Source organism: Rhinatrema bivittatum, chromosome 3, assembly GCF_901001135.1.
Source record: "Rhinatrema bivittatum chromosome 3, aRhiBiv1.1, whole genome shotgun sequence".
Lineage (NCBI taxonomy): Eukaryota > Metazoa > Chordata > Amphibia > Gymnophiona > Rhinatrematidae > Rhinatrema > Rhinatrema bivittatum.
The window spans coordinates 563,815,193-563,842,490 of record NC_042617.1 but is presented as its reverse complement, the minus strand read 5'-3'; the positions used below and the strand labels follow the sequence as shown (position 1 = coordinate 563,842,490).

Here is a 27,298-nt window from a genome sequence, read left to right as displayed (position 1 = left end):
TGATTAAACCTACTCTAAAAAATCACATCTTAATCAATCTAACATTGCCAACTTTAGATCTATATCCAATCTCCTCTTCATAGCCAAAATATTAGAAAAATTCATTAATCAGCAACTCCAAGAACACCTTGAAAAACAAAATACTTTTTCCAGCTCAGCATGGTTTCAGAAGTACTCTCAGCACGGAAACCCTATTAATATCTCTCTCTAATTTAATCCTAAAAGGATTAGACAACGGACAAAAATTCATCCTTATTCTCTTTGATATTTCTGCTGCTTTTGACACCATAAAACATAATATTCTTCTGAAAAGACTAGAGGAAATTGGTTTATGTGATACCACTATCAACTGGTTCACATCATACCTATGCAATAGATCATACATAGTCAAAACATCCATCGTACATAGTCAAAACTTCTACATGGAGTCCCTCAAGGTTCATTATCTTCAACACTTTTTAATATACCGTATTTTTCGCACTATAAGACGCACCTGGCCATAAGATGCACCTAGAGTTTAGAGGAGGAAAATAAGAAAAAAAACTGAGAGATTTGCAGGTCAACAGATGTTTCACTATAGATCTAATAAGACAGTTAACTTACCGATCAAGCACATCCTAGAATAAAAAGGACTAATTACCCGTGGTTTTGAAATGCTCTTTTTTCCATTCACAACTTCTGCAATAGCTTCCTCTAGTATCTCACTGTTATACTGTATCTTCCTCTTTTCTTCTTTGGCTGTTTGGGCCCAGCATCACCTTCTTGATCTGAAGTGGGATATGGCTGTCCAGAGGTAGACTGTTCAGCATCTGAACTCCATGAATCCGGCACAACATCCAGCAAACTTCTTCTGTTTTGTTTTGGAAGAATAGCCCTTAATTTTTTTACTAAGTGCAGTCTCAGTTTGTGAACCCATTACCAAAAAGTATAGTTGTACAGGTCACTGCTGTGCGATTCCCAAGAAAGGTCCATGCCTCAAACTTGTAGTATCTTTAAATCTCAAACTACATTGAAGAAAATAACTCTCAAACTACATTGAGATATAACTCTCAAACTACATTGAAGAAAATAACTCTCAAACTACATTGAAGAAAATAACCTCCTATCCCCATCACAATACGGATTCCGCAAAACACTAAGCACGGAGTCCCTCCTCATCTCCTTAACAGATTACCTCATCCTGGGCCTCGATAAAGGTCAAGCCTTCTTATTGATCCTACTGGACCTTTCTTCAGCCTTTGACACCGTCAATCATTCCCTACTCATTAACCAGTTAACCGCCATAGGCATCTCAGGCACAGCACTATCTTGGTTCATATCCTTTCTCAGCAACAGAGGATACAAGGTCAAGATCCAGAACAAAGAATCCTCTCTACACCCGTCGTCAGTAGGAGTCCCACAAGGGTCCTCCCTGTCTCCTACTTTATTTAACATTTACCTTATACCATTATGCCAACTACTCACAGACCTCAACCTCAAACACTTCCTTTATGCGGACGATATCCAGGTCCTGATACCCATTAAGGATTCCTTCGCAAAAACTCTGGCTTACTGGGATACATGCCTTCAAAAAATTAAACTCCTCCTCACCAGCCTAAACCTGGTATTAAATTCCGGCAAAACTGAACTACTGCTCATCGCCTCAGAGAACAACCAGATTACCTCTGCACAGCAAGCCACGCCAACAATCACACAAGTGAGAGACCTAGGAGTCCTAGTTGATAATCGCCTGAATTTCAAAGCCACTATTAACAAAACCACCAAAGACTGTTTCTATCAATTACAAGTTCTGAAAAGAATTAGACCTCTTTTCTATGCCCAAGATTTCAGAACCATTCTGCAAGCAATCATTTTTTCTAAATTAGACTATTGTAACACCATCCTACTTGGCCTTCCCGCTTCATACACCAAACCGCTTCAGATGGTGCAAAATGCAGCTGCACGAATTCTGACAAATACCAGGAGAAGGGACCACATAACCCCTATTCTAAAGAACCTCCATTGGCTACCGATACACTTTAGAATAATATACAAGGCCATTCTCACCACATACAAAAACATCCACCAACTGGCTCCCATTGACCTACAGATCCCTCTCCGACTACACAATTCGTCAAGACCGACAAGAGATGCATACAAGGGTTCGCTACAGGTACCACCGCCCAAATCTACCAGACACAGCACACTAAGAGACCGAGCTTTCTCTACAGCCATCCCACCGTTATGGAACTCCATACCCTCAAATCTCAGAATAGAACCATGCATCTCAACCTTCAAAAAAAGACTAAAGACCTGGATATTCATACAAGCCTTCCCAGACGTCAATTGATCTAATACTTCCAAGCCACCCCTAATCTCCATCTACACTATGGTCGACCTTATCTCCTATCGTTTACTTGTGTAAATTAATAACCTGTCCTTTCTCTTCCTCTAAGCCAAGTTCTTATCACCTTGTTATATGTAACTGCCTTTTCAGCACCATTGTTATTGTTATGTTTACTTTGCACCCCTGTTTTATGTGAACCAGCATGATGTGACTGCTGTCTCGAATGCCGGTATATAAAAAATCTAAATAAATAAATATAAAAAAATAAATCCACTGGAGAATGGCCTGTGTCCTTTTTCACATCCTGTTTATTTTGAACTGCTGTTTTTTGAAAGACTGCTGCGTTGACCAAGAAGTGCTTGCACCCTCTCTGGCATCAAGCAGTAGCGAGTGGAGGAGGCTTTAAACGTCATGTCAGTGGCACCAGAGGGACGGGCACGCAGCATGGCATACTATGATTGACAAGTCAGTATGGCATGCCGCACTGTGCGCCCGCCCAAAAACGGAGCCGGTTTGTGGCGAAACGGTGAGCTTTTTTGTTTTAATGCCCGAACTGGGCTAACCGCCGAGGGAGAGGTTCCACCGCTGGAAGCCAGAATGGGCTGAAGCGCATGCTGCAAATGTGGCAATTCAGATCTTGCCTTCTCCCCCTCCCCCCGGCCGAAGCTTCCACCATCTGGTGCCGACATGGCGTTTGAAGCTTCTTCCACCCGCTACTGCTGGAAGCCAGAGAGGGTGCAAACGGAGCCGATTTGTGGCGAAACAATCAGCTTTTTTAATTTTAATGCACGGTCTGTGACGCTCATTCACTCCATAAGGCGCACGGACATTTTCCCCCCACTTTTGGGGGAAAAAAAAGTGCGTCTTATGGAGCGAAAAATACGGTATATTTATTCCCACTATGTAAACTCATATCTGATCTTAAATTATCATATTACATTTATGCAGAGGATGTTCAAATTATTATCCCGATAAATAACATTTCTAATACTCTTAACCTTTGGAGCACCTACCTCACTACAATCCAACATCTATTGATACAATTGACCCTCACTCTCAATAAAACAAATTCTCTATATCTGAAATAAATCCTCACCTTTAATTTACCTCCATCTTAATAACTATAAAACTAACAAAAAAATTATACTCAACATAAGAGATCTAGGAGTCAATTTAGACTCAGAACTATGTTTTAAGCAACATATTAATATCATCATAAAAGAATGTTTCTTCAAGCTTCAAATATTAAAAGGATTAAACCTCTCCATCACCATGATTATTGCATTGTCTTGCAAACCCTTTTATTTTCTTCTTGGATTACCTGCTTCCACCATTATACCGCTTCAACTCTTACAAAATGCTGTGGCAAGGTTACTCAGCAACCTCAAAAGATCAGATCACATTACTCCAGTTCTAAAAGACCTACATTGGTTGCCAATATTTTATAGAATTCAATACAAGGCCTTATCTCATTCATAAAACTTTGTACAACAACAACAAGATGAATTGGATGGATACAACATTTTTCTTCCAAGTTTCAAAAAGTAATTTACATTCCACAAACACTGGTCTCCTTGAAGCTCCCTCTCCAAAACTGTCCTGCCTCACTTCAACAAGACATTGTGCCTTCTCAATAGCCGGACCACTCTTATAGAATACACTTCCAACTGATCTGAGACTTGAATCATCCCCACAAACTTTTAAAAAAAATCTAAAAACATGGCTTTTTCAAAAACCATTTATAACATAAGAAGAATTAACACCTAATTCTAACTTATCTCTCTTTTTATTTCTCCTTCTCTGTTTTATTATTTTCTGTTTTATTTTCTATTACAATGTAACCTCTCTAATTTTTGTTATATGTAAACCGATGTGATGACTTTAGTTGAATGTCGTTAAATAAAAAACAAATAAATAAATATGGAGTCAGGAACAATAGGTCCTATAATATTTTTCCAGATAATAAATTTGAATTTTCTTTAGTCTATCCACGGGTTCAGACAGTTTAACAGCATCGTATGTTACTACAATCATGCCCCAGTCACTTGAAATAACCAAGACAAATTCTAACAAGTGATGGATTTTACTCATAATGTGGCTCAGAGACAAAGATCCTTGTTGAATTGAATCCTTATGGCCAAATTTTCAAAGGCACGTGCACGTAAAACCCGGGATTACGCACTTGGCTGAGCCTTGCGCGCACTTTCAAACAGGCCTGGCCACACGCATAAACCCTGTTACGCACACAAGTGTTGGGCCTCTTCAAAGGGGCGGGCCGGCACAGCGCCATTGTACGCTGTCCTGGGGAAGTGCATGCTGTAAGTTGCTTCTGCTCCTGAGGAGCAGTAAGTAAAAAAAATGTTTAAAATTCAGGGTAGTTATAGATAGGCATTAGGGGTTGGGGTGGAGAAGGGAAAGGGAAGAAAGGTTAGGTAGGGGGGTAGGGAACTGGGGGAGGCCCAATTGCGTTGCCGCATGTACTCATGCAAAATTCGGCTCCCTGCATGCACAGCCTGGACATGCATGCGTGGATTATAAAATCCGGCGTATATGTTTACGCGGCCCACAGATTTTATAACATGCACACGCCGGCACGCGCGTGTTATAAAATTCGTGTGGCCATGTGTGTGTGCCGGGAACCATGCACACATGGATGTGCGCATGCACCTTTTAAAAGCTACTTCTTAGTATACTAGAGAAATTGATTTGGGGGAAAACATTAATTTTGCAGCTAATGAGAGAAAACCTTGCTCAATTATAACAGTAATCACACTCCCAGTGCAACTGAGTACACTGAAAAAGAAGAAACAGAAGACTCAATTTTACTTTGAAAATGTATATAATTTAAAAAAATGGAACAAAGTTTTGGCATTAATTTGGTACTAAACCAGTTGACTTAAAACAGTACTACATTAACACTTACTCTGATTTACTTGTAAATATTTGTATGTGTTTTTGTAAATTCTTATTGAATGCTGCATTGGTTTTATTGCATGCTGTGTATATACAGTGGCTTGCAAAAGTATTTGACTCCCTAAAAAGTCAGATTTGTGTGGATTATAAATCACACTTACACAAATTGTTCCAGAAAGCATGTTCATTGCAAACCATTATTTCCCTGCATTTTTGCAAAATTAAATTAAAAACTGGAAAATGCTGCTTGCATAAGTATCCAACCCCTTCAGACTAGTACTTGGTAGAACCACCTTTTGCTGCAACAACAGCTTTGAGCCTACCAGCTTTTCACACTATTTGGGAAAGATGTTTGCCCATTCTTCCTGGCAGATGAGCTCCAGGTTGGTTGGATGACGCTTATGGACTGCAATTTCAAAATAGTGCCACAGAATCTCAATTGGATTGAGATCTGGACTTTGACTTGGCCATTGTAGAACATTCACCTTTTTGTTCTTCAGCCACTCCTCTGCTGCTTTGGCCTTATACTTGGAATAATAGTCCTGCTGAAAGGCAAACTTGCTCCCAAATTTTAGTTTTTTTTTAGCAAACTGAAGGTTGTCTTGCAAGATCTCCCTATATGTTGCACCATCCATTTGTCCTTCAATTTTAAAAAGATGGTCAGTCCACGCTGAGCAAAAGCATCCCCACAACATGCTGTTGCCAGCCCCATAATTTACTGCTGGGATAGTGTTAGGTTTGCGCCACACATAGGGGCCAATGCAATAAAAGCGGGTAGAAAACGGGCGCTCGTATTGAGTGCCCATTTTCCTAGCGTGCACCCATCCACCTCTCCTTGGCGTGCGATGCAATATGTTAACGATGCGTTAGGGATCAACTGTGCGTCCCTAGCGCATCTGTGGCATCGGGTACCCAGGAGACATGGCTGTGCACAGGTTAGGAAAATGGATGCTCAATTTATATGTGCATAGACACGGGTTAGGAAAACGGACACTCGTAAATTGAGCATCCATTTTCCTAACCTGACCGCCATCAAGACTTTTTTTTTTCCTGATACTGCTTTCTGTGGTTCCTCCTACTTGCGAAAGCTTGGGGCCTGTCAAGACAAAACCAGCTCCAGAGCTGGCGTTAATTTTTGCATGTTAAAATGTGTGCATTGGGCACAGTGATTTTTTTTGCATTGAGCATAATAGCTAATTCCTCATCTACATGGCAATCACATGTGTTGAGCGCTGTTTGGATGTGCATTTTGGACGGGCTAATCCCATTATTGCATCAGGAGTTATTCAAGTATGTCCAACCGCACAGCAAACTTTGAGCTAGGCTGAGCGCGCTACATTGCACTGGCCCCATAGCGTTTTGAATTTTCGTCAAAAAGCTCCATTTTTTCTCAACTGACTACAAAACCTTATCTCATATTTTAATTGAGTCACTCTGATGCTTTCTGGCATACTCTAGACGTGTTTTGATGTGGTTTTTATTCAGTAATGGCTTCTTTCTAACCACCTTCCCCAAGCAGGCCATTTGTAATGCAGAACTTTTGATATGGTTGGCTGGTGCACCTCCGCTCCAGTCTCAGTCACCGAACTCTGTAGCTTCTTCAAAGTGATTGTTGGCCTCTCTGTGGCTTCCCTCACAAGTTTCCTTCTTGCTTTGACGCTGAGTTTTGAGGGATGGCCTTGTTTAGGCAGTGTCTGGGTGGTATGATGCAGTTTTCATTGCCTCACAATTGATCCGTGCTCAGTGGGATATTCAAGCACTTGGATACTATTATGTAGCCTTTTCATGTTTTGTATCTTCATCTTTAATTTCCTTAGAATGCTCTTTTTTCTTCATTTTCACAATTTTCCTTCAGATTCACAGTTTGACCAATGGTATTTGGAATTAGAGTGTATAGGGAATTACGGGGAAAAGCTGCATGTATGGATTCACAGGTAGAAGCCAATTGTAAGCTAATTGTTAGAGCAATATCTTTCATCTGTAGAAACTGGAGCTTCCACAACATAGGAGTTGAATACTTATGCAAGCAGCATTTTTCAGTTTTATTTTACAAAAAATGCAGAGAAATAATGAATTGTGGCTGTGAAATTTTACTTTAAAAGCATACTGGTTTACATAAACATACTGTCTGGAACAATCTGTGTAAATGTCATTTGTAATCCACACAAATCTGCTGACTTTTTAGAGGGCCGAATACTTTTCCAATGCACTGTATATTAACCCATAACACTGTTCTAAATCTGGATAAGAAAGAACTAAGAGTCCAACTGTACATGGAAAAATACATGCAAATGCCTTTGGGATGGACTGCTGCTACCTGGAAAATTAAATATAGCTTCTATGCCACTAGACCTCAAGGGTTGTTTTTGTTTTTTTTGTTTTAAATAATGTATTACATCCTTCTCTTGAGGCCTACATTTTAACCAAAGCTGATGTTTTTGTGTTAGACTGTATAACCGTCTCTAGCATTCGTGCAATCCAGCTACGAATTAACAGACAATTACTGACATGGAGGGAGTATCTCCAAACAACGAAAGCAGTGGCCATTTATTTTCACATTTTCAATGGCCAGTGTGAAAAGAATCCGATTACATTTCTCTTCTGTTCTTTTGCAGAAGCTCACACAAATTTGGGCCTTATCTTACATAAAGTCTCTCTCTGAAATCTCTGGAGTTTGACTTTTTGGTTCTCACATTGAAGTAAATTTAAGAGAGACTATTATAAAAGGAAGTCCGAAAGGCAGGACATAAAATCAAACCAAATAAATAAATCTTATATAGAGTCAAATTTTAAGTACAGTATGAAATATATACCATAGTCGTCCCCTTCTAGCCCAATAGGCCCGGCCTGAGGAGTTTCTCCATTCTTTAAACAATTGTGAATGTAAGTTGCCTTCCATCTAGCATACTTCCTGTGTTGAACGTTCTGAAACCAAAACAGAAGATATTTAAAATGCTTTTCAGCAGCAATGCTAATTTAACCAAGACTGCAGAAACATTTTTAGTAGTATAACCAAGGACTGCATCTCTTATTTTAAAGTCTTTTAATTAGCAGACATACAGAAACAAAATGAAAATATCAAAATGTATACAGCAACTTTTATAAGCACCTGTCCTCAAGTTATACACAGATTGGCTTCATGTTTTTGGGAGGTCCAAATACCCAATTTATACATAGCATAGCAAATAAACTAGATTAAACAACCCTTGAACACACACATAGGGCATTATTTTGATTAATGAACATCTACTTGGATGTCATCTACTTGGTTGTCAGCAAAGCTTTTGATACGGTCCCGCACAGGAGGCTAATGAATAAAACGAGAAGCTTGGGAGTGAGTGCCAAGGTGGTGTCCTGGATAGCAAACTGGTTTAAGGACAAAAGACAATGTGTGATGGTAAATGGAACTTACTCGGAAGAGAGAGCGGTGATGAGCAGAGTGCCGCAAGGATCGGTGTTGGGGCGGTCCTGTTCAATATCTTTGTGAGCGACATCGCGGACAGGATAGAAGGTAAGGTTTGTCTATTTGCGGATAATTCTAAGATCTGCAACATAGTGGACACGCCGGAAGGAGTGGAGAGAATGAGATGGGATTTAAGGAAGCTGGAAGATTGGTCAAAGATATGGCAGCTGATATTCAATGCCAAGAAGTGCAGAATCATAAATATGGGGTGTGGAAATCCGAAAGAAATGTATTCGATGGGGGTGAAGGGCTGATGTGCACGGAGCAGGAGAGAGGCGTTGGGGTGATAGTGTCTAACGATCTGAAGTCGGCGAAACAATGTGACAAGGCGATAGCTAAAGCCAGAAGAAAGCTGGGCTGCATAGAGAGAGGAATATAGAGTAAGAAAAGAGAAGGGATTATCCCCTTGTACAGGTCCTTGGTGAGGCCTCACCTGGAGTACTGTGCTCAGTTCTGGAGACTGTATCTCCGCAGGGACAGAGACAGGATGGAGGCGGTACAGAGAAGGGCGACCAAAAAGGTGTATGGTCTTCATCGAATGCCTTATGAGGAGAGATTGAAGAATCTAAATATGTATACCCTGGAGGAAAGGAGGAGCAGGGGTGATATGATACAGACCTTCAGATATTTGAAAGGTTTTAATGATCCAAAGTCAATGACAAATCTTTTCCATTGCAAAAAAAAAATCAGCAGAACCAGAGGTCACGATTTAAAACTCCAGGGAGGAAGACTCAGAACCAATGTCAGGAAGTATTTCTTCACAGAGAGGATAGTGGATGCCTGGAATGCCCTTCCGGAGGAAGTGGTGAAGACTAAAACTGTGAAGGACTTTAAAGGGGCATGGGATAAACACTATGGATCCATAAAGTCTAGAGGATTTGAATGAAGAGAGGGTGGCTTGCGGGAATGATGGCTACTATCTGGAGATAATACCCTAATTCAATAAACATACACATGGTTAATGCAACTCCAAAATTGCTCTATGCTTCAACGGCATGAGGAAATTGAAAAAAAGGATTTGCATTCACAAAAAAGCGGTGAGTAGCTTGCTTGTTATGGCGGTTACTACCCCAAACCAAATAAGCCTGATACTTCACTTTCAATGCATATCCAGCGTAACTCTCTGCTTCAAATTCAAATCCAAAAGTGGATTTATATTCAGACAACAACCAACAAGGACTGGATTGCACAGGCTGGGTAAACAAATAAGCATGGGAGTAGCTTGCTTATCGCGGCGGTTACTACCCCTAACCAATTAAGCTAGATACTTCACTTAGATGCAGTTCCAGCACTGCTCTCTACATTAATGGCGGGGGTGGAAGGGAAATAGAACCAAAATGTTACTATGGGCCAAGAGTAACAGATAAGTATGAGGAAAAAAAAGAAAAGTGTGAAAGCTTGCTGGACAGACTGGATGGGCCATTTGGTCTTCTTCTGCCATCATTTCTATGTTTCTATATAACAGTTTGGTTTTCATCTTTTAAAATTGTGAATCTGAAAAAGGAATTCATTTACAGTAAACTTTTAGCTAATTTAGAGGCAAATATATTGAAGTTGTAAATGCCACCCCTGTGTGGTGAAGACCTGTCATGGCCAAGTTGGTAGATTTACGTGTAGTCATGTATGGTAGCAAGAAATTAGATGGTAGTCACACAAGGTGTATATGTTTAATATGCACCTCTTTATATGACATGGTAAACATACTTTTCTACCAAATAAAGATAGCAATCATAAACAAATGATCAAATACATTTTTTTTGTTTTTTTTACAAACCTTGTTTTAAAAAGACATTCCCTATTCGGTATATAGATGCTATATAAACAAATTACATTCCTATAAATATCTGTTAACTTATTTTAGACTTCCCTGTTTTTCTTTTCTAATTCCAACAGGCAGGCAAACAAATATTCATGAGACAAATATAAAAACTTTAGCAATGGCTCCAGAACCCTTTTTCAAGATCAACATCAGATAAGTATGTGCTTTGTTCAGTTCATCAGTTTCTACTTCCTTGTTATATTTTGTTACAGCTTCTTATTCTTAGAACTGATAATTTGTGTTTTATTTTTCTTTTCAGCATCAAATGTAATGCTGTGTCTTTCTTTTCCTTTACTTTCCTTTGACATGTTTTGTGCATACACCTGGCTAGGAATGTCTATACATAAATATACACACTCATCTGTAGTTCTTCCTTCTTTTGTTGTTGGTCAGTTCTTCCCTCTGGCGCCTCTTTTTTTCTGTATTTCTTAACTACTAATCTATTCTTTACATAAATAAACAAGAAAATCTGACTCCCTGTGATCACTCCAAGCTCCTCCGCATACTAAGTCAGTAGAGTTCCCTATGGTGTATGTGTCAGATGTTTAAATAAAAAAATAATCAATCAGCCCTATCTTTTATTTGAGAAAGAACAGTTAACTTTACATTGACTCCTCCTCTCTATCTCTTCTTCTGGACTGTATTCAACTGTATAGGATGGGTATTTCTCTATTCTTCAATACTGTGGTGTATTTCCGCTCACAGAAACTTGAGAGAAGGAATAATCTAATGTTTCTTACTTTCTCTATTTGTTCTATCTTTTCATAAACCCTTTGGTGAGTCTCCTGACTCTTAATCTTGGAATACTTCACTGCAGGGGGATTACCTCATTTCTTAGTAGCATTCATCCCTTTGGAATATTAAGTTACAATTACAGCTTCCCCAGCATATTGTTATTCAAAGTGTCATTAAATATCACAGTCATTTCTAATCCTAAACCCCACTATATACGCTGCTCAAAGTATACAGTGCAGAGATTCATTAACTTAAAAAAAAATTCCTGTTCTACTCTATACCTTACCTGGACTATGAATTTCTTTTAAACACACTCACTAACAATGTCATCACTGTTGTTTCTCTCTCTTTATTTTTTTTGTGTTTTTGTACTTTATAAAGGCCTGAGCACTTAGCAATTCTGCTCCCTTCAGCATCAGGCTTCAGTCTCTCTCGATTCCATAACTCAGTGGTTCCCAACCCTGCCCTGGGGGACCCCCCAGCCAGTCGGGTTTTCAGGATATCCACAATGAATATGCATGAGAGAAAATTTGCATGCACTACCTCCATAACATGCAAATTTCCTTCCTATGGTGTGGCATCGTTGGACTGCCTACCAAGCAGTGGTCTGCCCGTTACCACCCCAGTGATGTGCCGTATTCCTCCACAACCCTGGTCTCCCATGGCCGCTGAAGTTGTTGACGATAGTTTTTTCCTTCCACCGTGCTTGGATGACATTAGAGCAACCATCTTGGTGGCATCTTGGGGTGCCTGAATGTCAGAGTCGAGCCAGGTTTCTCTTGACCGGTGTGTGTTCAGGGAGCCAAACGTCTGCCTGCTCCATTATCTTCAATTTCCACAAAAGGGGTGATTTCTAAAGAGGTACAGTTTGTTTCTTTGATTAAGCCTACCAACATTACACGGGATATCATCTGGGAAGCTACTGCAAACCTTTCTACTCAGGTTGCAGTTTGTCTCACAACTACGAGATCTTTCTAATTTGGTTCAAGCTAGTCACTCTCAAATGCTTGATATTTCTTCAAGAGTTGATTAACTGGAAATTAAGGAGGCTGCTTTACAGAAAACTGTAGATGTGGTTTCTTCTGGTCATCTATATTTGCAAAATAAGATGGTTCACCGCAGGAATATTAGGATTATTAATTTTCCTAAGAAAAAGATGTCATCTCCTGTAGAGGTGTTATGCAAATATTTTATGGAGATATCTATTACTCAAAGTTTGTTTCCTTCTATATCGAAAGCCTATTATGCTCCTAGGAGCCAGAAAGTTAATCCAGTGAGTGAAATTCCTGCTTGTGTATTTGATTTGAATCTTCACATCTCTCTTCTTTTCTTGAAAAATCAGAAGATGATGATATTCAACCTTCGGCTTTGCTTGTCACCTTTGCATTAGACTCCGATTGTGACTATCTTGAAGTTGTTTTTTCTGAAGTGAGATAATCCCTTTTTAGGGCTTAAGATTTGTATGTTTCCAGATGTAGCTAAGACCACCCAATCCAAAAGGATTTCTTCTGATGTGTCCTGCTGTTTTGAATTTGGGAGGATTATTTTGGTTGTATTTTCCTTGTAAGTAAGTGTGTTGTTAAATATCAAGGAATCAAATATGTTTTCTTCGAACCCTCTCAATTAAATGTTTTCCTCAATGATCGAAGCAGACAGGATTCTACTCCCCCCAACAACCAGTCAATGATTTTCACGGTTCTGGGCGCTAATAATTTTGTTGAAGATCTCCCTTTAAGCTTTCATCTGATTTCTTTGTTATTTTGTTTCTTCTTTAAATTGCATTGGTCTCCCCACTTTATAGTCTGATAAAGTACTTGAGTTCTATTTCCTCAAACAATTTATATTCCTGTATTGTCTATTCTGATCTCTTTGTACTATTTCCAATCAAGTTCGACTTTTTATATTTTGAAAATTATAAATAAAGAGTATTAAAAAAAAAAAAAAAAAAAGAACTTGGAAGTTTTAGTTCACATGCTCTTCATGCCAAAGTGACGGCTGCGAGAAATTTTCCAGATGAGAAATTTCAAGTCCACTGATTTGAGAAGTTTGGAATAAGCTAGAACTACATTGGGGTCCCGAGGCACTGGAGATTTGGAAAGTTGTTTCATGAACTTGGATACCAAAGTATGGAGAGAGGTTAGAATGCCTTCCAGCTACTGGTGATACATTACAATTGTGCAGAGATAAACGTTTACGGAAGAGATGTGAAGACCTGAGGACAAGAGGAAGATAGATACTAAAGCAAGTCCTTCAAGCCGCAGGAAAAGGGATTGAGACTTCTCCCCCCCCCCCCCAAGTCAAGAACTTCTTCAAACTACAAATCTTCTGACTGAAGGCTTTCTAGCCAAAATCAGTACATCCTCTACTTTCTTCGGAAAGTGTAAGGAGGAAGTTACTGCACACTCAACATCCATAACATGAGGGCAGGCTGAGATGGCAGAATCCTCTGTGATGAGAATTGGATATATCCCCAGTAGAACTGGAGACTGAATTGACAGACTGACAAGATATGGATACCACACTTAACAAGATCAGACTGGTGTTATAAGAATTATCCTCGACTTGTCTCGAAGGATCCTATAGATACTCTTGGCAACTGCTGGAATCAATGGATACACATAGGGCTGATTTTTCAAAAGGTTTTATGAACATAAATGGGCTTTTGAAAATTGCTACTTCTACGTGCATAACTTCTTTGAAAATTCACTCTGTAGGACAGAATTTTTAAAAGACTTTACATGTGTAAATGGGCTTTTAAAAATTGTCCAGATGTGTTATATTTGTGTGTAAATTCTTTTGAAAATTCAGTCCTTAAAGTAGACCAAAATTTTAGCTTAGCAGGAAAGTTTTGTTAGCTGATCAGAGGAAGGGAGCAGAACTTCTCAACCTTCCTCTTCACTTTTGAGGCAAATAGGTGATCAATGGCTTTCCCCAGTGACTGAACAACTTGTCTACTATTTTCTAGTTCAAGGACTACTCATGCAGTAGCAACACTTTGCTGAAGTAGTCCACCAATGTATTCTGGATTTTCAGAAGGTAAGCTGCCTGGAGATATGTGTTGTGATTCCCTGCCTACAACCAGATTCAGATGGCCTCCTGGCAAAGGGCACAAAAGTCCATACTTCCCTTTTTGTTTATGTAGAACATGGCCACTTCATTGTCCATTTGGATTAAGATTCTCTCACCTCCTCTCAGGAAAGAGAAAGTCCACAGAGTATAGTTAATGGGTTGCAACTCCAGGTGATTAATTTGAAAGTGACTCTACAAATTATATTGACATGACGGGGCAGATCAACTAGATAGAGGAGTGGCTCTATATGTATAGAGTCAAGCAAGACAACCTAATAAGAAACAAAATGCTACATGGAATTCTTGTGGACAGAATTTCATGTGCGACTGCTAAGAGACAGGTAACAATGGTCAACATTGTTATTATTCTAGTGTGAGAACGCTATCTTGACCAATGTTGTTTATCTCTGCTATGCCTGCCTTCCATGGAGAAAGCATTCTTGAGAAACATGGCTCATGTTGGGGCTGGGACATGATGCCTTCTTTTGACAATTGGCACCATTTGGAAATATACCTCTAGGAATATTTCCACATTTAAAATAAAGCATTCTACTTTTCAATATAATTCAGTGCACAATTGGCATTATTTGTTGACACTTTCCCTCTAGGTTAATCGGGGGGAAGAGCCAACATGAATTTAGCAAAAGGAAACCTTGCGTTACCAATCTACTAGATTTTTCTTTGAAAGTGTTAATCATATGGGTAAGTGTGACCATGTTAAAAATATAAGAACATGCCATACTGGGTCAGACCAAGGGCCCATCAAGCCCAGCATCCTGTCTCCAACAGTGGCCAATCCAGGCCATAAGAACCTGGCAAGTTCCCAAAAACTCAAGGGTAGATTTTCAAAGGGGTACACGCGTAAGATACGTGCGTACCCCCCGAAAACCTACCCCAAACCCCCCCTGCACGCGCCGAGCCTATTTTGCATAGGCTCGGCAGCGCGCTCAAGCCCAGGGACGCACGTAAGTCCCAGGGCTTGCATGGAGGGGCGTGTCGGGGGGGCGTACCGGGAGTGACGTGGCGTTTCAGGGGCGTGTCTGGTGGCGTGGTTCCGGACCGGGGGCGTGACAGCGGCCCCTGGACCAGCTCCCGGACCGGAACATGGAGCGCGGCAGCCGGCCCGGCGCGCGCAAAGTTCGGGATAGAGGTAGGGGGGAGGTTTAGAAAGGGCCGGGGGGGGGGGGTTAGGTAGGAGAAGGGAGGGGAAGGTGGGGGGAGGGCGAAGGAAAGTTCCCTCCGAGGCCGCTCCGATTTTTTTAGTTCTGAGATATCTGTGTTGGCACAGATATCTTCCACGTGTGTGGCCGATTCATCCTGCTTGTCTATGAAGAAACTACTCTACAGTACCAAGAACAATTCATACAGCAAGACTTACAAACTAATTAGACTACAAGAGAGGTTAGAAGCTGAAAGCAATTTCAGTTATAACAGGAGTGCCATGACACTCAAAATGCTATGTTATATTTGTCGCATGAACTGGCATACATGTCAGGGAAGAAGCATTTCTCTGAGCAGACATTCTGCATGAATTTGTATTTTTAGAAATGGTAAATAAAGACTTGGATAAATAAAATAAAATAAATAAAACAACTTGGATCCTGAAATCCTGGCAAACTACCACCCTATTTCAAACCTATCTTTCATAGTCAAGATCATCGAAAAAGTCGTACACTCCCAACTTGTCGATTATCTTGAAACAAACAACATCCTATCACCATCACAATATGGATTCAGAAAGAACCTAAGCACAGAAACTCTCCTACTCTCTCTAAATGACTCAATACTAAGAGGATTCAACAAAGGTAATAAATATCTTCTCATTCTCCTTGACCTCTCAGCTGCTTTTGACACAGTAAACCACAATATTCTATTAGAACGACTGACTGAAATCGGTTTAACTGACACCACCTTAAAATGGTTCTCATCCTATCTATCTGACAGAACCTACCAAGTATCAATTAACAACAACCCATCCAAAAAGATTAACCTCAACACTGGAGTTCCCCAAGGATCAGCGTTATCGGCCACTCTATTTAACATACATCTTTTTCCCATTTGCCAACTACTGAAAGATAATCAAATCACCCACTTCCTCTACGCTGATGACATTCAACTTCTAATTCCCATCCAAAATTCAATAGAAGTCACGTACAAAGAAACATCCGCCCTACTTGTCTCAAACATCTCCTACATCAACAAAACTGAAATAATCCTCATGGACAAAAAACCCAATCCAACTCCACCACCCCTACCTTTACTTGACAATCAAATGAACTCTATTCTCTCTGTCATCCACACCAGAAACCTTGGAATTATTATTGACAAAGAACTTTCATTCAAGAACCATATATCAAACAAAATCAAAGAGAGATACCACAAACTACTAACCCTAAGACATTTAAAACCGTTTCTCAACCCTTATGACTTCCGAACTGTATTACAGCTACTCATATTCTCTACCATCAACTACTGCAACTCCCTACTGATTGGAATACCATCTTCCATCCTCAAACCTCTCCAGATTTTACAGAATTCTGCAGCCAGAATTCTGACAGGAACAAAGAGAAATGACCACATAACACCCATATTGATTTCACTACACTGGCTTCCAATTAAAGCACGAATTGAACAAATCCATGACCATCATACATAAAATACTAAACAATGATCATCAAGGACTAACTGGCTTAAACATAACCCCCAGAATCCTATAATAAACGTACGCTCAAACAACTCAGAACGCTTAAATGTCCCCGTCAGAGATGCTCACTTGAAAACAAACAGAGAAAGAGCCTTTTCCATTGCCTGCCCTAAAATTTGGAACTCCCTCCCGAAAGATCTGAGAACACAAACTAACCTCAAAACTTTCAAAAAAGACCTAAAAACATGGCTGATTCACAAAGTCTACATTGACATCCAAACTTCTCAGCATCCCAACCACCCAAAGGAACTTCCAACCAAATCCGCAAAACAACTTGTCTCCAACCAGCTCCAAACAAACCCTCCTCAATCAAAAATGATTCTCTTCTGGACTATAAATGTTTAATCCTTTGTTTAATATGCATCCTATTATACCTTTTTCACAATTGTTCAGAGAATTTCAATTTGAATCTTGTAAACCGTTATGATGGCTTCACCTAATGACGGTATATAAAACTCATCAAATAAATAAAATAAATAAATATTCAAGAATCTTAGCAAAACTATTCTCTTTCACATCTTTTAGAAAGTCACTGGTAACTTTGATCTTGGGCATAATGTTTTTCTGTACAGACACAGATTGCTGTGTATCTCAATAACAACTTATGAACCAACATCTGAACTGTTTGCTACATACCTCTTCAGAGAGCTCCCCAAATACTGACAGGGTGTCTATTAGAAGACTTGCTGTATAGAAGGACTTTATCATATTTCTATAAGAAACAAATAGTTTAGCAGTTTTAGGTTCTAAAATTTCATATTAATAACAGTGTCAACATAAAAATAAAATAAAGGGTTGGCTCAGTGGCTCGATTCCTGGACCAGGTTTTTCACTCCCTGGCCCGGAGGCAGCATTCACAAACCCTAGTCATCATGCAACACGTGACAACTACTGGCCAGATTTAGATCCTGTGATTATGGGATTTGAGGAGGAGCCCTGGTGCATGGCCCTAGCCAAATATTTTTGCTATAAAAAAAAAAAAAAAAAAAAAGACCAGCGAGGAGCTAAAAATCAGTTAGAACTATTAAATTAAATAGCTGAGTATCTTTGGCTAATTTGTATGTGTCAACTTTTGAAGAGGAGTGAATCATTCATTCTCCATTTCAATTTCATCTTAGGTTGTGGAAAAGGTTCATAGATTGTTTGTCATTTGGCAGGACACAAAACAGCAATTTCAATTGTTTTTGAAGTGATTAAATTCCTGCAATGAGAATATTTGCTTCACTATGGATCATCATTATGAATGTATTTTTTTCTTAGATGTATGTATGTATAAATCTTCAACTGATTAAATTCATATGACCTTATTCAAGAAACCTACTGACAAAATACACTGTTGCTTTTTTTTTTTTTTTTAGTTTCCATCCAGTTAATCTTAAAGAAAATCTACCAGTTTCACAATTTTTGGGAATCCAGAGAAACTGTACAGATCTAAGTGTATTTAAACATCATTCACAGAATATTTAAATTATCACAAATAGGCTACCCATTACCTTGCATCAGAAGAGTTATAAAAGAGCTCTTTTTGCCAACTGTGAATATACAATCTGATGCAGACACTGACATCTGTACTTAGATATTAGCATTGCAGCCAACGCAATACCATGCACAGCGGCTAGCGCACAGTTTAACATGCGATTGGATGCGCGTCCATAACCCCCGATGCGATACAGGGATTAGCGCGTCCAAAACGCTCTTCCAAATCATTATGAAGCTAACAGTGCTCATCACATGTAAATTTATGTTGATGAGCCTATTAGCTAATCCCTGCGATGCAAAACATTTCCCAAACACCCAATGCGCCCATTGCAATGCGGCAAATTTTACACCAGCCCGGGGCGGGTGAAAAAGGAATGTCACACAAGGGCACAAAAAAAAAATTTTTTTTAATCCTGCTTTCTGCGATTCCTCCTAATATTATCATAGCGATAGTAAGTTGGAGGAATCAAATAAAGCAGATTGAGTTAAAAAAAAAAAAAAGAAAAGAAAAAAAAGTTTGAAAAAAAATTCTGGACACCCAATATACACACACAAGATACACTGTCCAGGCCGTGCATCTTGTGAGTGCAGTAGTGGGAGAAAACGGAAACTCGTAGATTGAGCATCCATTTTCCCAGCCCGCTTGACAGCCACCTCTTCTGTGCACCCGATGCTGAGGAGGTGCTAGGGATGCACAAAACTTCCCTAGCGCCTCCTTTTTTGCAAGACCCTTAATTTAAATATTGCATCGCACGCCCAGGAGAGGTAGCTGGGTGCGCATTAGGAAAATGGGCGCTCAACGATGAGCATCCGTTTTCTGTACACAAATTTTGCATTGGTTCCATTGTGCTTCAAGGATTTCTAAGATTTTGAAGAAGCATAAAACTGTCCTGGATTTACATCCAGCTTTCCAGGACAAGAATATAAGACTAACTTACACAAGATCAAAAACGCTCTCTGATTTTCTCTCACCATCCAGGTTACCTCATGTTTCGTCTCCTGCACAGTCTACATTGGATCGTCACTCAGTGGTTGGTCACCAAGTGTGGTCATTGCTTCTTTTCTTCCATCATGTTGCAAGTTAAGAGTTTCATCAATTCTATCGACCGACGAGAATATGTTTTGATGCATTTCACTACTTGTTCATGGACATATGTTGTTTATGTCTTGATTTGTCCTTGTCAAAAGCATATGTGGAAAAGACTGTACAATTTTTGTTTACATGTTTATCAGAACACTAGTGTAGTCTCAAGAATAAGAGTCACCACACCTTTAATGGTGTATTGGAGGTAATTTTCAAAGGAGCTACTATTGCAGCAATTTTCAAAAGTAAATCATATGGACAATTCAATGGCATATTGTAGCAATTTTCAAAAACCCACTTACATGGGTAAAGTGCATTTACACATAAAAAACATTTTTAAATGTCTAAATACTTTTGAAAATGACTCCATTGTGAATATGGCAGTTTTCTGGCTCTTTAAAATGTGCATTATACAAGCCATTGGGGGGGGGGGGGGGGCACAAAACAAAAAGCTAACTCATTTGAACAACGATGGATTTACAAGTTGTGATTGGGAGAGCCGAAGGGACTCAATGTAATGATTGAATGGGGCCATTTTCTGTGAAGGTTTTCTAATAATATCCAATTGTTGGGGAAAGTTTACATAATGATTCACTCATTGGTGCGGCTGATTTGATTGTGACTGGTTACTGAGAGGCTATAGAACATCAATTTAAATTATAAAATGAGACGCTGTCAGATGCGTCCTTCAAGTCATTTTCATTAAGCGGGAAAACATCAGTTAAAAAGTTTGATTTAAGCAATGCCGTGAATATATATGATAATTTTTGTTTCTTTGCAACAACCACTTTGGCCAATTGGCTAACTTTGTTCATTTTTCAGAAAAATGCCTTTTGAGGGCATGAATTGTATGAGACGCTGAGAAGCCCTGATGCAGCTATTGGCAAATGTTGGCCAACATTCACTCTTTAGTCTTCATGATATTTTCCTGCATTTTATATCATCATCTTGCAGTATAATATCAATCAGATAAGTATTCTTCGAGCCTTCTGCATTCGTTTCCTGTATTGAGAGAATTTACATCCCAGACTATTGTAGTATATAAGAAATCAGGTTTTGCAGCCTGTGTGATCAAGCCAAGTGGTTTAAAAAAACAAAACATTGTATTTATAAGTTCAACAAAGTTGCATTGTGGACTTTTTCCATTAAATCAAAATCTGAGGGAGGTTTGGGAGGGGGTTTTTTTTTATAGACTGAATATTCTAATTGCCCTGAATATAGTAAGACCTTTGAAATTTCTGAAGTCTTTTCCCTCCTTCAAAATTATAAATTTAAAAATTTAAAAATTCATTAAAATTATTGAAGTTTATTAACATTTATAAAAATTGGTACAATAATGTATATTTAATTTGGATGTATAACAAATTTGGTACATTGATTTTGTAGCAATGCCCTATAGTGTGCGATACTCAGCTATTTAATTTAATAGTGAGATTCTTAGTTCTAACATATTTTTGCTGCAATGACTGGATAAGTTGAGTTGGGAGGGGATATAGAGTAGGGAAAATGATTCCTGGATAGCTGTGAATGAAGGCTCATGGCATCAGATCTCAGTCCTGTTCCAATTGAGCTGGGGTCTTCTCAAAGGAGCAGGTTAGGGACTACTGGGCCCCAAAAATCTTCAAATAGCAACTAAAACGCTTGTGAATTCTAATACATATCTTTGCTCTGACTTGCTTTCCTCTATACTTGAGCTCCTGGCCTCTCCCTGCCATTGATAATTAGAAGACTTCCTAAGTTCACCATGGGCCTTCATTCACAGCTATCAGACCTTAATTAGGGCTCACCCTACTTCTTTCACAAACTACACATACAGTAACCATCCTCCAAAGGGGGTTATAATCTATATTTTATTTATACAGTGAAGGGCAATTTTCAAAGCTATTTACTTGGGTCATTTAACTGAAAAATGCCCTCCTCTGCCAGGTTTCCATACTGCACATATTTTTAGCCTGATTGAAAAGTGGCTCTCTCGTGAGCATGGAATTTGGATCACTTCTTTAATAAGTACAACTAGAACAGTGGAAACCTAGGGTCCTAAGAACATGCAAAGCCCAAAAAATCCCAAAGGCAAATTTGCTTACTGTAAACTACATTCTCCATAGACAGCAGGATAAATTAGCCATGACACATGAGCGATATCATCTGATTGTGCCATATAGACCCACTTCTTGAGCTCAGTAAAGTTTTTTTTTTCCAACATATTTTTTATTGGGTAACTAGCACAAAACAAAGTTGTAACAAGTAAAAGATATAACATCAAGTACATTGCGAGTCTCCCCCAACCTTTTTCCACAATATAACAAGTTACAATAGAACTTCCCATCCCCCCATTGCCCAGTAGAGAGCCTCCAATGTCCACTTTTTGTAGCGAAAAGAAGCGTATAGTTAAATCCAGCACACTCAAGTAAGGCATGCACATAAGTCAGCAGGTTAGGGCTCAAGTATAAAGATCGCCAGGAGCTATTATATAACACCATTAATGATTGTCCAGTGGGGCAGAATTCCGTACTGTAGGAGATAGCGTTTTGTAGTAACACGCCCAAATGTCCCGGAAGGTTTGTTTTTTCCGAAAGGAAAAGCGTTTGTACATTGAGCCATATTCTAATTGGTATAATTCGGTCAACCAGGAAGACCACATTTCTTTTGTGGGAGGATCCACGTCCAGCCACTTCAGTAAAATGCATTTTTTGGCTATGAGGCATGCCTTTGCTATAAAAAAAGATTATCCACATTCAAACTCTGGTCTCCTATATCATTGTTCAGCAGGCAGAGTGAGCAGGAACAACAAATTTCCATCCGGAGGATAGTCAAAAGATACCCACGAATAGATTCCCAGAAAGCCTGAATAGCTGAGCATGTCCACAAGCAATGGATTAGGGTGGCAGCAGGATCAGCACATTTAAGACAAGCTGCAGATGTTTAGATTTTAGACAGTGCTGGGGAGGAGCCAGCTGTCGTGGTACATGTGGGCACCAACAACATAGGAAAATGTGGGAGGGAGGTTCTGGAAGCCAAATTTAGGCTCTTAGGTAGAAAGCTTAAATCCAGAACCTCCAGGGTAGCATTCTCTGAAATGCTCCCTGTTCCACGCGCAGGTCACCAGAGGCAGACAGAGCTCCGGAGTCTCAATGCGTGGATGAGACGATGGTGCAAGGAAGAGGGATTCAGTTTTGTTAGGAACTGGGGAACCTTTTGGGGAAGGGGGAGTCTCTTCCGAAGGGATGGGCTCCACCTTAACCAGGGTGTAACCAGACTGCTGGCGCTAACCTTTAAAAAGGAGATAGAGCAGCTTTTAAACTAGAACAAAGGGGAAAGCCGACAGTCGCTCAGCAGCGCATGGTTCGGAGAGAGGTATCTTTAAAGGATACTAATGATGCAATAGAATTAGGGCATCCAGACAGTGAGGTTCCAATAATTAGAAAAGTAGTCCAAGTGCCTGTAACTAAAAACTCACCTGAGCTAAAAAATTCTAACTTATCCCTATCAATTAAAAAGCAGAATGAAAATACAAACAAAAAACAAACTTTGAAATGTTTGTATGCTAATGCCAGAAGTCTAAGAAGTAAGATGGGAGAATTAGAATGTATAGCAGTGAATGATGACAGACTTAATTGGCATCTCAGAGACATGGTGGAAAGAGGATAACCAATGGGACAGTGCTATACTGGGGTACAAATTATATCGCAATGACAGAGAGGAGCACTCGGGAGGAGGTGTGGCACTTTATGTCCGGGATGGCATGGAATCCAACAGGATAAACATCCTGCATGAGACTAAATACAAAATTGAATCTTTATGGGTAGAAATCCCTTGTGTGTCAGGGAAGACTATAGTGATAGGGGTATACTACCGTCCACCTGGTCAAGATGGTGAGACGGACAGTGAAATGCTAAGAGAAATTAGGGAAACTAACCAAATTGGTAGTGCAGTAATAATGGGAGATTTCAATTACCCTACTCACACAAAGGAGTCGGCGGTTAACTGGCTACAAAATATTTTTGAAACACCATACCACTTGTGAATCCACCATGGTCATTTATCTAATTCAATGCCCGTGCTCTCTAATGTACATTGGAAAAACAAAACGTCTGCTTAAGACGAGAATGATAGAGCACCGTTCCAATATTCGAAATGCTAGAGTAAAGGAACCTTTAGTATCTCATTGCACTGAATTAGGACATTCATTTGATGATTTACGCTTCTGTGCGATCGATCATGTCCCTGTATATTGGCGTGGAGGCAATCGAGAACGTATATTGCTACAGTCTGAACAGCGGTGGATCTATCGTCTAAAAACTGTTCATCCCTTTGGTTTGAATAGTGAACTGGACTTATATTCATTTTTAGGTTGAATTTCGGATCATTTTTGAATTCAGTACATTTTGACAGGTGTTCTGATATTCATTCATTGCTGATGGCTGACGTCATCCAAATGACGTATTTAAAGAGACGCTAGCCTCGGTTCGGGTTCCTCCATTTCCTTTTTTCCAAGATGGTTGAGACGTCTGGTCCCGTCTAAAACGGTAGCTGTGGTGTTACGAGATAAGATAAGTAATTGTTTCACCTTCCTACAAGTATGCAATGTCTTTTCTTTATTGATTTTATCTTAGATTTATGGCTCTACTTTGAAGTGTTTCCATACGCCCCTGAAGAAGCTTACTCAAGCGAAACACTGGCCCGTGTAGGGCTCCTTTACTACCTTATACATGAAAGAGTCATTTTTCATAATAATAATGGAGGACATTTTTAATTAATTTTTGAAAAAGAAAAAAGAAAAAATACTTTTTTGCATTAAAGTTATGATGAAGGTGAATGATAGATAAGACCGGTTAGTGTCTGCTTGAGAGTGACACATAACGTCAAGGCTTGCTGACACCTTCTTAGGCTAACAATTCATTTGTTATTTGGGTTCCACATTTTTGGGTGATTTAGATTTCAATTACCCCAATATTGATTGGGTAAATGTATCATCGGGTCACGCTAGAGAGATAACGTTCCTGGATGGAATAAATGATAGCTTTATGGAGCAATTTGTTCAGGAACAGACGAGAGAGGGAGCAATTTTAGATCTAGTTCTCAGTGGAGCACAGGACTTGGTGAGAGAGGTAATGGTGGTGGGGCCGCTTGGCAATAGTGATCATAATATGATCAAATTTGATTTAATGACTGGAAGAGGAACAGTGTGCAAATCCAAGGCTCTCGTGCTAAACTTTCAAAAGGGAAACTTTGATAAAATGAGAAAAATTGTTAGAAAAAAACTGAAAGGAGCAGCTACAAAAGTAAAAAATGTCCAAGAGGCGTGGTCATTGTTAAAAAATACCATTCTAGAAGCACAGTCCAGATGTATTCCACACATTAAGAAAGATGGAAAGAAAGCAAAACGATTACCGGCATGGTTAAAAGGGGAGGTGAAAGAAGCTATTTTAGCCAAAAGATCTTCATTCAAAAATTGGAAGAAGGATCCAACAGAAGAAAATAGGATAAAGCATAAACTTTGGCAAGTTAAATGTAAGACATTGATAAGACAGGCTAAGAGAGAATTTGAAAAGAAGTTGGCTGTAGAGGCAAAAACTCACAGTAAAAACTTTTTTAAATATATCCGAAGCAGAAAGCCTGTGAGGGAGTCAGTTGGATCGTTAGATGATCGAGGGGTTAAAGGGGCACTTAGAGATGATAAGGCTATCGCGGAAAGATTAAATGATTTCTTTGCTTCAGTGTTTACTGAAGAGGATGTTGGGGAGGTACCCGTAATGGAGAAGGTTTTCATGGGTAATGATTCAGAATCAGAAAATATTTCCGCTATATCCCGAGAGTTGGATTTAATTCTCCCCCTGCTATTTTTTAGATTGGCAATGAATTTAGACGACTCTTGCGCTTTTAAAAGACGAGCAACAAGACGCCCCCCGCCTTATTGCTGTGTTGAAAAAAATTAAATTGCCGATAACGGAGAGTATGCGCCGCTCTGGTATGTAATAAGTCATTAAGAGCAGTCTGTGTCTCTCGAAATTGGTTCGAAAATTTAGTGTCCCAGGGCGGATGTACTTGCCTTTTAAGGGCTCTAAGCCGTTTTTCCAAGTCTATGATCTCCCTATCCATTTTCTTCTTTCTGAAGCTGGAGTAGCTAATAATATCACCGCGAAGAACACACTTCGCTGTCTCCCACAAAAGAATGGGTTGATCCAAATGCTGAGCATTTGAGATCATAAAGTTGCGCCATTTGCTTTTTAAAAAGGCGGAGAAAGCAGGATCAGTAGCTAACGAAGCTGGGATATGCCACTGTCCCCCCATAGCGGGGCAACTTGAGTGAAATGTACCAGAGACAGTGCAATGGTCAGAGATCACCAGTACTTCAATAGAGGACTTAGTAAATTTCGAAAAAAGTGACTCAGAAATGAGTAAGTAATCAATTCGTGATTGAGCTGGGTGCGCTTTCGCTATGTGCGTGAATTCTTGCTCTCCCGGATGAAGCACATGCCAGAGATCCATCAGCCCTAAATGCTGACATAAAAAAATTAGGTCCTTTCCGCTCATTACTCTGGTGTCCCCCCCGGGGAGGTTGCCTATCGAGAGCTGGATCTATTGCAAAATTAAAGTCTCCCCCAAGGATCATAGGGCAATCCCCAAGGTTGACTAGATGAGAAAGTAAAGTAGTATAAAACATGTGGTCATAGACATTAGGGGCATAGATAGAAGCCAGTATGATCGGTGAGCCCATCAACAAGCCCATCACCAAGACATAGCGACCCTGAGGGTCTTGCACAATTTCCTGTTTTGTGAAGGGAACAGATTGATGAAACAATATAGCCACTCCCCTACTCTTTGAAGTCCCCGTGGCGTAGTAAAGTTGTGCCACCCATTTTTTTTGGAGCTTGAGAACTTCATGAGGAAACATATGTGTTTCCTGTAAGAATATTATTTTAGCACGGAGTCTGGTCAAACGGGCAAAGACCTCCCTTTTGATAGGTGTGCCCAGGCCCGCCCCATTCCATGTTACCATTTCAAGAGCCATTGAAATATCCCAAAGTTACATATCGGGAGATTGTACCATACAACTCACAGAAGGAGTGCACTGGATCCGCAGTCTGCGAAGAACCCTGGTGCTTCATTAAAACCATGTAAAAATGAAAAAGATGCATGGACATTAACCATATGTAAAAACTTATAGTCTTAACGTCACGTAGGCCCTCTACCTGCATCCCACCCTTCCCCCTCCCCCTTGTTCGCCAATTTGCAAGACCCAACATATAAGTCCCCCCAACACCCCGTCCCATGAGCTGAGACCGGAGTCAGGAGAGAGAACACGTAGATGTACCCATGTGCTCAGCTGCCTCCCGAGCCCTCCCAACTGAAAAATAAGAGTCAAAAACAAAATGCCCCCCAGAGGCCCTAGAATGTCCATATATAAAGAACAGTACCTTCGCACACATACATAGCAGTGACAAACTAGAATAAAGTAACCTATAACATAATAATCCAGAGACTTTAAAAACTCAGTAGTTTCCGGATCTGGGATTCGAAGAAAAAGCCATCTGCTTATTGTGTAAGCCAGCTGACACAAGTAATGTTAAAATGCTCCAGGTCCAAAGGATTCAAGTCGTGGCCGGTTGCACCGGGCCCGGAAAAGCTTGGACATAGGATCGAGCCTCAGTTGCGGAATCAAACATTTTTATCTGTCCTTGATGCGTGATCCTTAATTTGGCAGG

At 39.8% G+C, this 27,298-nt stretch overlaps 1 protein-coding gene across 1 annotated transcript in view; it reads right to left on the bottom strand.

The window, feature by feature from the left end:
• VTA1 (vesicle trafficking 1) overlaps positions 1–27,298 on the bottom strand; it is a 317,517-nt gene that overhangs the window by 112,589 nt on the left and 177,630 nt on the right. The window contains exons 4-5 of the mRNA XM_029596502.1: positions 17,666–17,741; positions 8,053–8,164 (exon numbers count right to left, since the gene is read on the bottom strand). Coding sequence (XP_029452362.1) covers positions 8,053–8,164; positions 17,666–17,741 — 188 coding nt within the window. The remainder of the gene's footprint in view (positions 1–8,052; positions 8,165–17,665; positions 17,742–27,298) is intronic.